Source organism: Cataglyphis hispanica, chromosome 14 (genome assembly GCF_021464435.1).
Source record: "Cataglyphis hispanica isolate Lineage 1 chromosome 14, ULB_Chis1_1.0, whole genome shotgun sequence".
NCBI classification, from domain to species: domain Eukaryota; kingdom Metazoa; phylum Arthropoda; class Insecta; order Hymenoptera; family Formicidae; genus Cataglyphis; species Cataglyphis hispanica.
Window position 1 is genome coordinate 5,002,913 of NC_065967.1, and position 12,836 is coordinate 5,015,748.

At 30.9% G+C, this 12,836-nt stretch overlaps 1 protein-coding gene across 2 annotated transcripts; it reads left to right on the plus strand.

The window, feature by feature from the left end:
- Positions 1 to 611: 611 nt before the first annotated feature.
- Positions 612 to 11,092, plus strand: LOC126854428 (protein obstructor-E). Of its 2 annotated transcripts, none has more exons than XM_050601149.1 (4): positions 612 to 779; positions 4,005 to 4,406; positions 5,365 to 5,578; positions 10,690 to 11,092. In XM_050601149.1, exons 1-4 carry the CDS (start codon positions 740 to 742, stop codon positions 10,748 to 10,750), a joined length of 717 nt encoding a protein of 238 aa, XP_050457106.1. In that variant the 5' UTR covers positions 612 to 739; the 3' UTR covers positions 10,751 to 11,092. The 2 variants fall into 2 exon arrangements, with proteins under 2 accessions (XP_050457106.1, XP_050457105.1); XM_050601148.1 differs by lacking the exon at positions 10,690 to 11,092 and adding an exon at positions 7,446 to 8,567.
- The last annotated feature ends 1,744 nt before the right edge of the window (positions 11,093 to 12,836 follow it).

The window sequence follows — 12,836 nt, forward strand, 5'->3', positions numbered from 1 at the left end:
AGTGCAGTATAAATTTGTAGAGGAAAGTATAATTCAATATCCTAACAAGTTCGGCAACCGAAACAAATCTAGTTTTACACGCATAACTAATTATCATTTTATCACTTTCCATCTTTCAGCTTTTTTCTCGTTGTAACTATTATATAATTTAATTATTATTATGTATACGTGTACTCCATATTTCTTTAATTTTATTATTCATCTTCAACTGTTAGAAATTTATTCTCTCTGGAAATATCGTTATTATAATCACGCTCTTTTTCATGCAATGAATTCCTTCATTCAAGAATTTGAATAGAACAACCGAGGCTGGCAAGAATGGAAACACATCGGACATCCAGTGCGGAATTTCATTGCCTCGTAACATAGAGAAAGAAGAAGAGAGCGAGAGATAGAGAGATGAAAGAGGGGATAGCATCAAAGAGGGAAAGAAGACAGAAAGCCCTAAAGTGAGACGGGGAGAAAGAGAGAAAGGAGATAGAGAAATATGAGAAAAGTAGAGAGGTGTGCACCTTTTCTCAAAGTGTCCGAAGAAGGTGGTGGTAGCTATAGAAGGGGGGGAGAGGAATATGGACACGTGACCAATGACTTATATAAAGGTGGCGATCGACAGGGCCCAAACACAGAGTACTGTCTCTCAGCAAAGCGAAGGCGGTGTCTTTAAAAGTGTAGATCTTTTTTTTTTCTCGTTAACTTTTCGTTCACCTCCGCGTCACACAGTCGACCTTTTCATTGAACCATGAGGACGTACTTCGTGATAGCCGCCATACTGATCGCCGGTACGTAAATAAAAAAAGAAAAAAAAATCATCCACCGCAACAAGGGTGGTGAAGTTAAACTGGGTCGATTTAATGCAGAAGGTCGCGAGTGAAGGATGCGTTGTTCGACTTCGAACGAAATGAACGGAAAGTGGACGGGATCTCATCGTCAGTGTGTGATCATGCGCGTGTGTAGAGTAGAGCAGTGCGCCCTACGTGCGTCGAAAGCGGGATTTAATCGAGACCGAGTCACCCTGCGCCAGAATCTCGTCGGAGAATGAAGGATCCGCGGCGATAATTTTTGGACTTTCGAATTTTCGATCACGATTCGATTCATCCTCGCGCAGTTGCACGTGCAAGTTTTCAATTTATAAATAAGATATGATTTTGTCACTTTTCATAGTTAAATGTAATATCATTTTTTCGATCGCGTTTAAATATCACTGTTTAATAATTGACGGAATTATTAACGTAATCGCATATTTTTTGAAAAAAAAAAAAAAAACATTTTAAAATAGAAGATTATATATACATTCTTAATAAAGAGTTCAAACTATAAAAGTATCCTTTTTCAGGCTAAAATAATATTTTTTATATAAATACATTTTTTTATCGCATTAAAATAAAAATATTTTAATTTTATAAAATGTCTTTTACTTGTAGTTATAATATATTGCATATAATACATTAATTCTTTATTTACGTGTGTCTTAAAAATGCAGGAAAATAACTAGTAGATTTCATTGATAATATAATAATTATTCATACAAAACTACAACCATATTTACACGTATTTAGCATGTTAATAATTGTGAATCACTATTCTTCTCAAAATTGCATAAATATTTTCTAACTATATCAATATACTCTAAGATTTTTTTATGGAATTATATTTCACATCTTTTTCTTTCTTTTTTAATAATTAGATGATTACAAATTAAATGATTAAATAATTAATTAAATGATGAATGACTGCATTTATCTTAAAAATTTCAAAATTTGATATCTCTAGATAAAATCATACACATTCTTTAATTATCTCTAAGAATGCTAAATTTTCTGACGCATCAACCTTCTTAGGGCCACATTAATTAAGCAACGCAATAATTAAAATCCGCCTCTGGTCTAAAAATTTTTGTCATGCTTTCTCGCCGCCGCGGTATAACCTTGGCCCAGATCTTGACCCTTCTTTTTATTCACTATTCATCAAAGGAAGGTTTAAGGATGAAATTTGTCGAAACAAAAATTATATTAACATTTTTTCGATGAAATAAAATAATATCGAATTTTGCAAGACAAAAAGACACTTAAAAAAATATTTGTTTTATTTAATATTCAGTTTGATTAAAAAATGTAAAGCTCACAGACTCATGATGAAAAAGGTAAAAAGAAAATTTTTGTATATGTTATTTAAATCAATTAGTTATGTTAAAAGTCAGGAGAAACTAGCTACGTCAATGAAAATAGAAAATTGTAGACAATATTAGACTCTCATATCTATGTTAGGGAGAAATTGGGAAACAATATTTTTGCAATATAAAAAAGAGAAATATTCATACAATATATAAAAGTATGTCATATATAAAACATTTACTATACATATAGTTCAAATTATTATATATATATATATATATATATATATATATATATATATATATATAATATACTATACATATAATTCATAATCAATTATTATATCAATTATTAAGACATATCAGATTCACAGTAAATCTTTCATCATTCAATTTCATCGACAGAGAGAAAAACATATGGTGCAATCTCTCATTAAAAATTAACAAAATATTTAAAAAATTTTTTAAATGTTTTTCGAAAATTTTCTCAAAGAAATTTAAATATACAATTTTCATTTAACAAAAGTGCATTACAGAAATATATCAAACATCATCAATTTTATGCCATATTTTACTTCATGAACACACATAAATAAAAAACAGAAATAAATTTTAATATTATCTAAATCAGTATCATTAATTAAATAATTTCTCGATCTATCTACTCGTAAAACTTCATATATTATTTTTTGATATACAAATTATTTATATATATATATATATATATATATATATTTCTCGATTTTATATAATCTTTACCACAAACGAGTAATTATATAAGAATCTAATATTGCATATTTTCCAAAAGAAGTCGAAAGCAAATAAAACCCGGGGCGCGGGGGGATACTGCGATCTGCAGTCTTCTGGTCGATGAATATATCGAAGTCGCTTTCGGTGGGACCAGTTCTATGAAAAACGAAAGTGAATACAGCTGGTTCCACGCAGACACAAATACAGACTCACCACTGATACTTGCGAAGCGAACCGGGTGAACGGGATGCTGGGAGGGCCCAGTTACGAGAGGCCTGGCAGCCGGGGCCTGGCCACAGGCCCAAAGTGAAAGCGCCCGGCGAAAGTTACCGTCCCGTACTGCCCCTTACATAAGACCTTTTAACTTATTCATATGCCACGTGCGTCCGTGAGAGAGAAAAAAAAGGGGCATAATTAATATGGATCGATGACGCGCGAAAAAGAGGAATGAAGAGAAGACTTTATTTATCTGCATCCTATGTTCTTCTAATTTCTTGTAATGACATCGATCAATTTTTTGCTGCCCGCGTGCCATTTTTCATTGCTGTTAAAAGAGGAGAATGGGAAAAGGAAATCCCGGAATGGATGGTTTTCTCGCGGTTGACAGTTAATTTTATGTAATTTTCTACGAAGAACGGTGATATTTATCTAAAAATCCGGAATCGTATTTAACCGCAATCCAAGGAATTTGAAATAGCCAATCGCAAATTTGAAAGCAAAAGTAGTATTCTTTCTAATTTCGTAACGAAAAGATTAAAAATAGCAAAGTTACATTTTGCAATATTTTCTGTCATATCCTCATATTTAAAGAAAAAAATGTAGCTATGCATTTTTTATTTATTTATTTTTTGGAAAACATATCTATCGTTTCAAGAGACTATTAAGTATTTTTATAATTTAAAAAAAAAAAATATTTAATTACAATAAAAATTAGAATTTTTTTCTGTTCAAAGTGTTATTAATCAAAGTTTAATTTATTGATTCTTTATTAATAATTTTCTTTAATAGCAAAATTCATTTATTTAGCGACTATATGTACGTTACAAAAATTGAACATTGTATATAAAATAAAATTAAAAATGTTAATTGTAAATTACTATATATAAATTTCCCATCATCTACAATCTTTACTTGATGGTTTCAGGAACGAGCGGTCAGGAATCGTTCAAATGCCCGGACGACTTCGGGTTCTATCCTCACCATATATCGTGCGACAAATATTGGAAATGCGATAACAACGTGGCGGAACTGAAAACGTGCGGTAACGGTCTCGCGTTTGACGCCAGCGACAGCAAGTTCCTTACCGAAAACTGCGACTACCTGCACAACGTGGACTGCGGCGAGCGCACGCAGCTCGAGCCGCCTATCAGCACGCCTCATTGTACTCGTCTCTACGGTATCTACGCCGACGAGAAGAAGTGCGACGTCTTCTGGAACTGTTGGAACGGAGAAGCGTCCCGCTATCAGTGCAGCCCCGGACTGGCCTACGACCGTGAGGCTAGGGTGTGCATGTGGGCCGACCAGGTGCCCGAGTGCAGAAACGAAGGTATTGATTGTCTTAATCTCGCAAATTACTTAATTTATTCGTTAAAGCTCGAAGCCCTTTAAATAAAAAAAAAAAAATTTGAACAAAAATACATCAAATGATTATAATATTTTTTTATCATATAGTAATTATATTATTCAGGATTTCTAGTTTCAAAGCTTAAAGCTGTCACGATCTTTCCTTTTAAATTCTTGTTTTAACTTTTTCACTAATATTAGATTCTATGTCGGATCGAACAATGTAACGTCGACTTGCGCAGAATCCTGGTCCAGTCACCCAGGAACTCGTCACGCGCGATTTCACACGAATAATAGAACATGCGTAGAATGTGACAGTATCCAACTGGTCTTTCTACAATAAAACTATTACAAATCTTTCTACCTCCTTTCTACTTGCCCACGCTAATCTTGCGATATTATTTTCCTTTTATTTGCGATTTATAATTTGACATTGAACTGATCAACAAATTTTCTATAATTTTAGAAATGAACGCTTTCTTTTCTCAAACTATTCTGATTTTTTTGCTTGTATGAAAATTTAAAAAAATATAAATACACTGTAACTCTTTTTTTTATATTATAAAAAGTATAAAAAATATTTAAAAAACAATATAAAAAATATAAAAAATATTATAATATTATGAAAATATATTGTAAGGAAATTTATACTAATGATAAAAGATAGTTCTTTCTTCTCAATACTTTTCGTCAATTGGAGTGCTATTACATATTCAGAGTCTTAGACATATATTTTATTCCCTCAAATATATTTCATAAACATCATATATTATATCTCATATTTTTGTTTTCGTTTGCCAACTCTAGACTGATTAGTAACGCGAAGAAACGAGATGCCTTTCTCTCTTTGTCCCCTCTCCCCCTCCCTGTCTCTCTCTCTCTCTCTCTCTCTCTCTTTCTTTTTCTGTCTCTTTCACAATTCTGTACCCTATTTATTACAGAGGTCGCCGGAGGTTTCACGTGTCCGGCCGCGGGCGAAGTGAGTGGTGCATCCGGCAGCTTCAGCAGACACGCCCATCCGGAGGATTGCAGAAAGTACTACATATGCCTTGAGGGCATCGCCAGGGAATACGGCTGCCCGATCGGCACCGTCTTCAAGATCGGCGACGCCGACGGCAGCGGCGCTTGCGAGGACCCCGAGGACGTTCCCGGATGGTGAGCATGTCTTTAATATATATCTTATAAGACTTCTGTATTTCAATTATGCAGGAAGGGATAAACTTCGAAATTTTATATAAAAAATAAGATTTTCTTAAAAAAAAAAAACAATAAATCAAAATTAAATTTTCAGAAATTTTATAAAAGATAAATTTGTTTTTAAAAGAGAGAAAAAATATTTAATCTATTTATAAAACATTTTTTTTTTTCAAGCTATTTAGCTCCTTCCTGCAATGTAGCCTATTTTCGATGAGACGATTATTTTCGATATTTGAATTCTAATCCAAATCTTGTGAGACTATGTGATCGAAAGCAATGTGAATGATAAGGCATATCTATCAGAATTCTATATTTCTAATCTCACACAATGATAAATGCTAATGAATGATTAAGAGCTCCAAGTTTCATTTATAAGTTTCGATCGCTGTAGAAATCGTAGCTTTAAAATCAAACAAAACTCGAAAATATCACCATAAATCGATAACAAAAAAAATTCTCAAACTAAATTTAAAAACTTTCCTCTGAAAAAATCGTATATATACATATATAAAAAAGAAAAAAGTATTGCATATCTGTCTCTGTCTTAAAATCGGAGAATAAAATAAAGATTTTCCGTAAAATTGGAATTTCTTCTTGCAATAAAAATCTTTCTGACTTAATTTTCATTAAATTGAATTTTTTTCTAGCAAGAGACTAATAAGTTTTATTATTCTCATTATTATTATTTTCGAAAAAATGTAATTTTCTTTTCAATCAATTAATTTTTTATATTTTTTAATCGTCTCATGGAAAATAATTTCTTCATACTATTTTTCTCTATCAGAAGGAAAGCTGGATCAAGTTATTGTTGAATTAACAGAAAACAAGTCACGAAAAAATACGCGCTATGAAAAGTCGGCGAGAGTGCCAAAAGAACGACAACGGATTGCGTTGTATAATAAATAATTATGAGCGCAATATATTGTGCAACAAATAATTATAAAAATATCCGAATTCGATTATCTCGGTAATTGTAGTTGTCGGCAGGAAATTTCAGGCTCCCCTGAGGATGGAACTGTGTTGGAGAGTTTTCGGATACAATATCGTGGAATTGCATTCGCGGATGATCTATAATTAAAGAGATATTCTCGCGTTGCAACACGATTTCGCGGTATTTATATATAATAATGTTTTGCGTAACTACTGTATAAAAAGTAATCGAGACAAGGAAATTTCTGTCGTGCAACAAAAAAGGAGTCGCGTGATGAATCAATCTTTTCCTATAAAGGCCGATTTTTTTATGCGCTTGATCGTGAATTAGCAAATCATTATTGCTAATCAACGCATTAATATTATGTTTATTAATGACCTCTTAACATGTGGCTAACGTCTGTGTTATCTTTCCTATTGTTCTAATATTTTGTTGCAATATCAACTTGCTTTATATCTAAAAAAAATTCTATTTTTCCAAAAATATTATATTAAAATATGTGTGGAATATTCTTATAATTTACACATTTATGAAAAATTTATAATATGTAAATATCATAAATTTCATCAATACCAATAGATGATTTCGAGGAATTCTATTCTTGCTTAGCAATCTACAAAGAAATACTAAATCATAAAAATTTACATATATGGTATTTAAATAAGATACCAAGAATAATTTCTTTACTTTGCTCTGCCAATATTTTATCTAAAAAAAAAAAAAAAAATACGTGCTCTCTGCAAATATTCGTGACTAACAATAAGTGCAAATATAGCCTTTCTATATCTGCGTGCACGTGTATCTCGTCTGCAAGCATAACGACAAGAGCACGCCAAGTAGCTCGCACCGAGTGCATGTCCTGACTTCCGGATTTTTCTCGGTTCTGCTTTACAGTGAGGATTACTATGGCGATCTGGACCTGAAGAGCATCCGGAAGAGTGAGCTACATAGCGGCATCCAGAGCGAGCACAAAAAGTCGTCGAACCAGCCGCCCCTCAAACCCAGGCCCTCAGGAGGGCCCACGAGGCCTTCCTCTTCCCTCCAGGAATAAATCCTAATTTACCTCACTCCTTCACTCATTCACTATTTCTCTCTTTCTCTCTCTCTCTCTTTACCTTTCCTTTTGTTGCTCTCATTTAATTGTATCGAGTTCTATTGTTTAATGCAAATTATTGGAGCAAAATCTATAATGCAGAATTAAAATATAAAAATTCTTTTTGCTAGGCATAATAAGCTTGAATCAAAATAATTTCTTCCATAATGAAGATCATGATTAAATGTTCCTAAAATTAGTAACAGCGTGCTCTAATATTTAACATAAATTAGAAATTTAATTTTATAATTTTAATCCTATAATTTAGTAATAGAAACGTTTGCAAAAATTTGCATTCTATAATATTTTGGGATATCTTTTGCTGTTATCTCTTTTTTAATTTATTTTGTTTTATTTAAATTTACATCGATTTTACGCCAATAAATTGTATCAAAGTGTCCCTTTTCTTCTTCATTTCCGTTTCGTTTTCCATTCTTTTTTTATCTTTTTCACTCTTTCTTTCTGTCTGTTTCCTCTATCATACATACACTCACTACATATAATCAAGGGAAAATCCAATCCTAATTGCGTAAAAAAGGATTTCTCCGGGAAGGAAGTAATCAACGCCGAGAGCCAAAAAAAAAAAGAAATCTGCGCTCAAGAGAGCAATTAAATTTATCTGCCGTTTTTTCACTTTTCCATAAGAATACGGCTCGATCTTGAAACGAAATCCGCGAGATTCCAAGAAAAGCGGGCAATCGAACTGTCGTAAATTTCGTGCCTAAGAATACTCGCTTAATTTTTTTCGTCGCCCTCCCATCGCGCAATCTTGATACACAGAGCGTATCGTTTATTTTTTGTAATTATGCTAAAATAGAAGGAAGGGGATTACCGATTATGGCCCGATAAATAATGTAATCGCGAATTTTGTAAAACCACGTGAATTCTGCAATAAATATATGTGTCGCTATTAAAAAACCTAATAGTGCGATTTTTTTTCAATTATTAAAACAATTCTCCAGAAAAACTTTTTCAAGATTTCTATCAAAAAATATATTATTATAATTCTCTTTTCCTATAATTTTCCAATATATATAATCGTAGTTTATAGACGCAAATATATATATAAATATATAAATCCCGCCCAAATTGTTATTGTTGCTGATATAGCAAATAAAAATTATTGCAGTTTATTTTTTTTTATCAAATATGTCGTATAATTTATTATAATTAATGTTAATACTATTTTGATTAATATGATAAAATACAGCCTAAATTATTCCCAGAAAATTTTCTGAGAAATGCTCAAACGATTGATATACATAATCTTTATTAATCGTAACGCCTCGTCGGCAATTTTTTGTAATCTAAAAGTTTTAATCTAAATTCTCTCTCTCTCTCTCTCTCTCTCTCTATCTATCTATCTATCTATCTATCTATCTATCTATCTATCTATCTATCGATCGTATCTATCTATCTCTATCTACTCTCTCTCTCTACTCCTCTCTCTTTCTCTCTGAAAATGTTATCTCTTCTCTTTTATACTTTCTATTTACTTTTATCTATTTTTAATCTATCTTTTCTTGTCTTTCTCCCCAATTTTTCTCGCCATAAAAATTTAGATAAAAAATTTATAATTTTGTGCCAATAAAAATGATAATCGAAAATAAAAAATATATCTTTACGCGACTGAAAATTTTCTAAAAATACATTCTATTGATTATATCTCGTAAAAGTATCTCGTCTAAAATTATCTTGTTACATTTTGATTATTTCTCATATTAATTAATTTTAATAACGCACAGTTTGTATCTATTTCTCAATGATGTATTTTTTTACATCAAAGAATAAATAAAATGTGCTTCCTGAAAACTTTTAGTCTTAAAAATAATTCAGTTTTTTGTAATGATTGTACTCATTAAAAAAGCTAACTTTTCTGCATGGGAAATAAAACTCGATTAAATTTTCATTTCTACATAAGAAGCATTAAAACAGAATAACAAAAAGTATTAAATTTTATCTACGAGATTGAGTCTATGAATTCAAGTAATTCACGATTTGTAATTACGAAATTGTTGTCATGTATTTTTAAGTAAAAAAAAAAGAAAAGTCTTTTCTTATCTCGTATTTTTATCGCATATTTAATGCTAATTGATGCTAATATTAAAAAATTTCATTTATAACATTCCAATTATTTAATAATATTTAATATTCAATAATTCTCTAATTTACTAATTACCTGAGATATTAAAATTACTTATAATCTTGAGACATATTTATTTAATAAGTGTGATGAAAATATAGATAATTTATATTTGTTTGTCCTATTTCCTAATCGATCTCTATCGATCGATGATCGTTGATGTTCACACTTAATTTCCATTTCTTCTATAGTATACTAGAATTGTGTCTTACCTTTCTTAGCACATTCTATGTATTTATTTGTTGCATGTTAAAGCTAATACAGTCTAATAATGTATGTAACTTAATCGTAACGTATGCAATATATTAAAAACTGGAAATAGGCATCTTAACACACGTTGAATATCCTACATATATATATCGTATTAACTTTATTAACTATATAAATACCAAAATCGAAACGATTAAATGAATGAAAGAAACGTATGTGTGATAAATATTTTATCACATATATTTTATCACATATATTTTATATGTGATAAATATTTTATCCATATTTTATTTTAATTAAATTATCATATTAAAAACAAACAATATTAGCGCGAATTAAATATTTCCAAAATCTTATCCAATGTATAAAAAAAATTGATAAATATTACGTGATTAACATGATGAAATTATGTGAAATTATTTGCTTATCTTTCTCTTCGCAAAGCTAAATTTTTCTATTTCTGATACAACCTTCAATCAGATTTCCAATTTATGAAATCAAATTTATCCAATAAAATAAATAAATTGTAAAAAATTAATGTGCAAATTCATACTTGATGTGAAAATCATAATCCTATAATTTTAATTACAATTATTAAAATCATAATGAATTTATTCCAAAGTCGCTATTCCGATTGAAGGCAATCATATGTTACGATTAAGTCACGCGCAATATTTTTATGCATTTCTCAGCCAAGATTATTATGGTAACGTGGACCTGAAGGCCCTACGCAAACTGGGCTACAGGAAATAGAGGCGTTCGCATGCAAGCGTCGCACTTACCAATGATGAAAGCAGCGACAGGAAAGAATGGACGATGGAATCTGCTACAGGAAGCTACCACTACAGATCCTCTGTTCTCCCGTTAGCGTTGAATAACTGCAACTCGAGCTGCCGCACAACTTCGCTTCGAAAAAGCTTCCTGCAAATCATGTTCCATAAAATTACATTAGATGTTTCTCGTAATTCCATTGCCATGTAAATAAATCAAATCGATAAGCAAATCGTAAAAACATAAATCCAAAATACATAAAAAAAAAAGAAAAAAGATGTGACTTTTTATTATCCTTAAATTTAACAGCTTCTTCAAATTTGAGAAAAATATAAACAATAACAAGAATATTGTATTTATATAATAAGAGTCATATATATATATATATATATATATATATATATATATAAATTTTATAAACAAAGTAGCCTATACACAATAGAAAAAAGAAGAAACAAAAGTCAATGTAATAAAATAATTTAAGTTAATATTATGTAATAAATATAATTTTAATGTATACATAGTATTATAATTTTTGATATTAATAGTAATTATTACATTTAAATTATCTATATAATGAATATTATTATGTAGAAATTTCATTGAACAATTAAATAATGTAATTTTTGTATAAAAGTTAAAAAATTTTTTTAAATAAGAAATATTACGCAAAGTAAAACAATGTAAAAAATGATATAATTAGGTACAAAATAATTTTAGCTATTATAATATTTTTTGTCGCGTTAATAAATATAAATTTGTATTGAATTTCAAATTAACATTCATTATTACAAAATAATCTTTACGCACTTTTCATCGATAGTCTTCTCTTCCTTCGACGATGTTCTCAAAATTCAAGAAGCGTCACTTTTTCACCAGAAAAAAACTTTCGAAATCATCGTTTTACGCGATTCGAATATTTTAACGCAATTTACAAACACTCGCGATCCGTACTACAACGCCATCTTCCATCGAATTCTCGCAGGCGATCAAACGGAGAAAGAGAGAGAAGAATCTATTTTTCCTTGTTTCTCCTTTTCGATTTAACCGAAACGCGCACTATGTTTATTTAAAACGCGACGACTGAAACATTATTCGATATAATACTTCGCGTTCAAAATAGGCTACCTATAAAAATATATGATAGCGTACAATTATATTTTTTAGAAACACGCCATGTCATATAAATATTCTGTATCAAAGTATCGCGCCCGACAATCATTCTCGCCGCCTGAATTTCATCGCGTCAATCACGATACACGAACACGAAATATTCAAATAAAAGATATATATACATATATATCCTACACATATACACATTGAAATAAATTGTCAAACTCGATTATTATATGATTAAATCAATATTTTCAACTATACCGCAGTGTCTCGTAATTCGCGAGCCGCACTCGAGACGCCATCTTCGATTTCCCGCCATCGAATTCTCGCGATTCGATTCTCCCTTCACGCGAAAGGCGCACTATAGTTGTTTGAAAATTCTCGCGAATCGATTCTCCCTTCACGCGTTACAATGTTGGCTTGAAATCCGAAAATAATTCAAGCATCTCGCATTCAAAACGTCAAATATACAAAAAATATAATGTTAATCGTATCAAAATATAGTTTTAGAAATTATATTTTGTTAGAAACGCACGATATAAATACATTTAAGCGTATCGGAACACAGAAAATCGCGCTCAATATCGTCGCTCGAATTTCAACGCGTCAATCGCAAAAATTATGCGCGAACGCAAAATATTAAATGACAGATACGCGCATTTATAATACAGGAATAGATTATCGAGTACGATTATCGCACGATTATTATAATTTGATAGTATTTTGGATTATATCGTACATACATAAAGTATACGAACCGCACTATCGTCGCCATCTTGGAGAGAGAGAGTCGCGCATGCGCATGCGAGGTTGTGTTCAAAAATCTGTTCAAAGAAAGCGAAGAATCCTCCGTTTTGATTGGTTGATCGAGCGTCACTAAATTCACATTAATAGTAAATTTTTGAACGCATGTCAAAAGGATTTGACCAATCCTCTTAGATTTGACATTTGA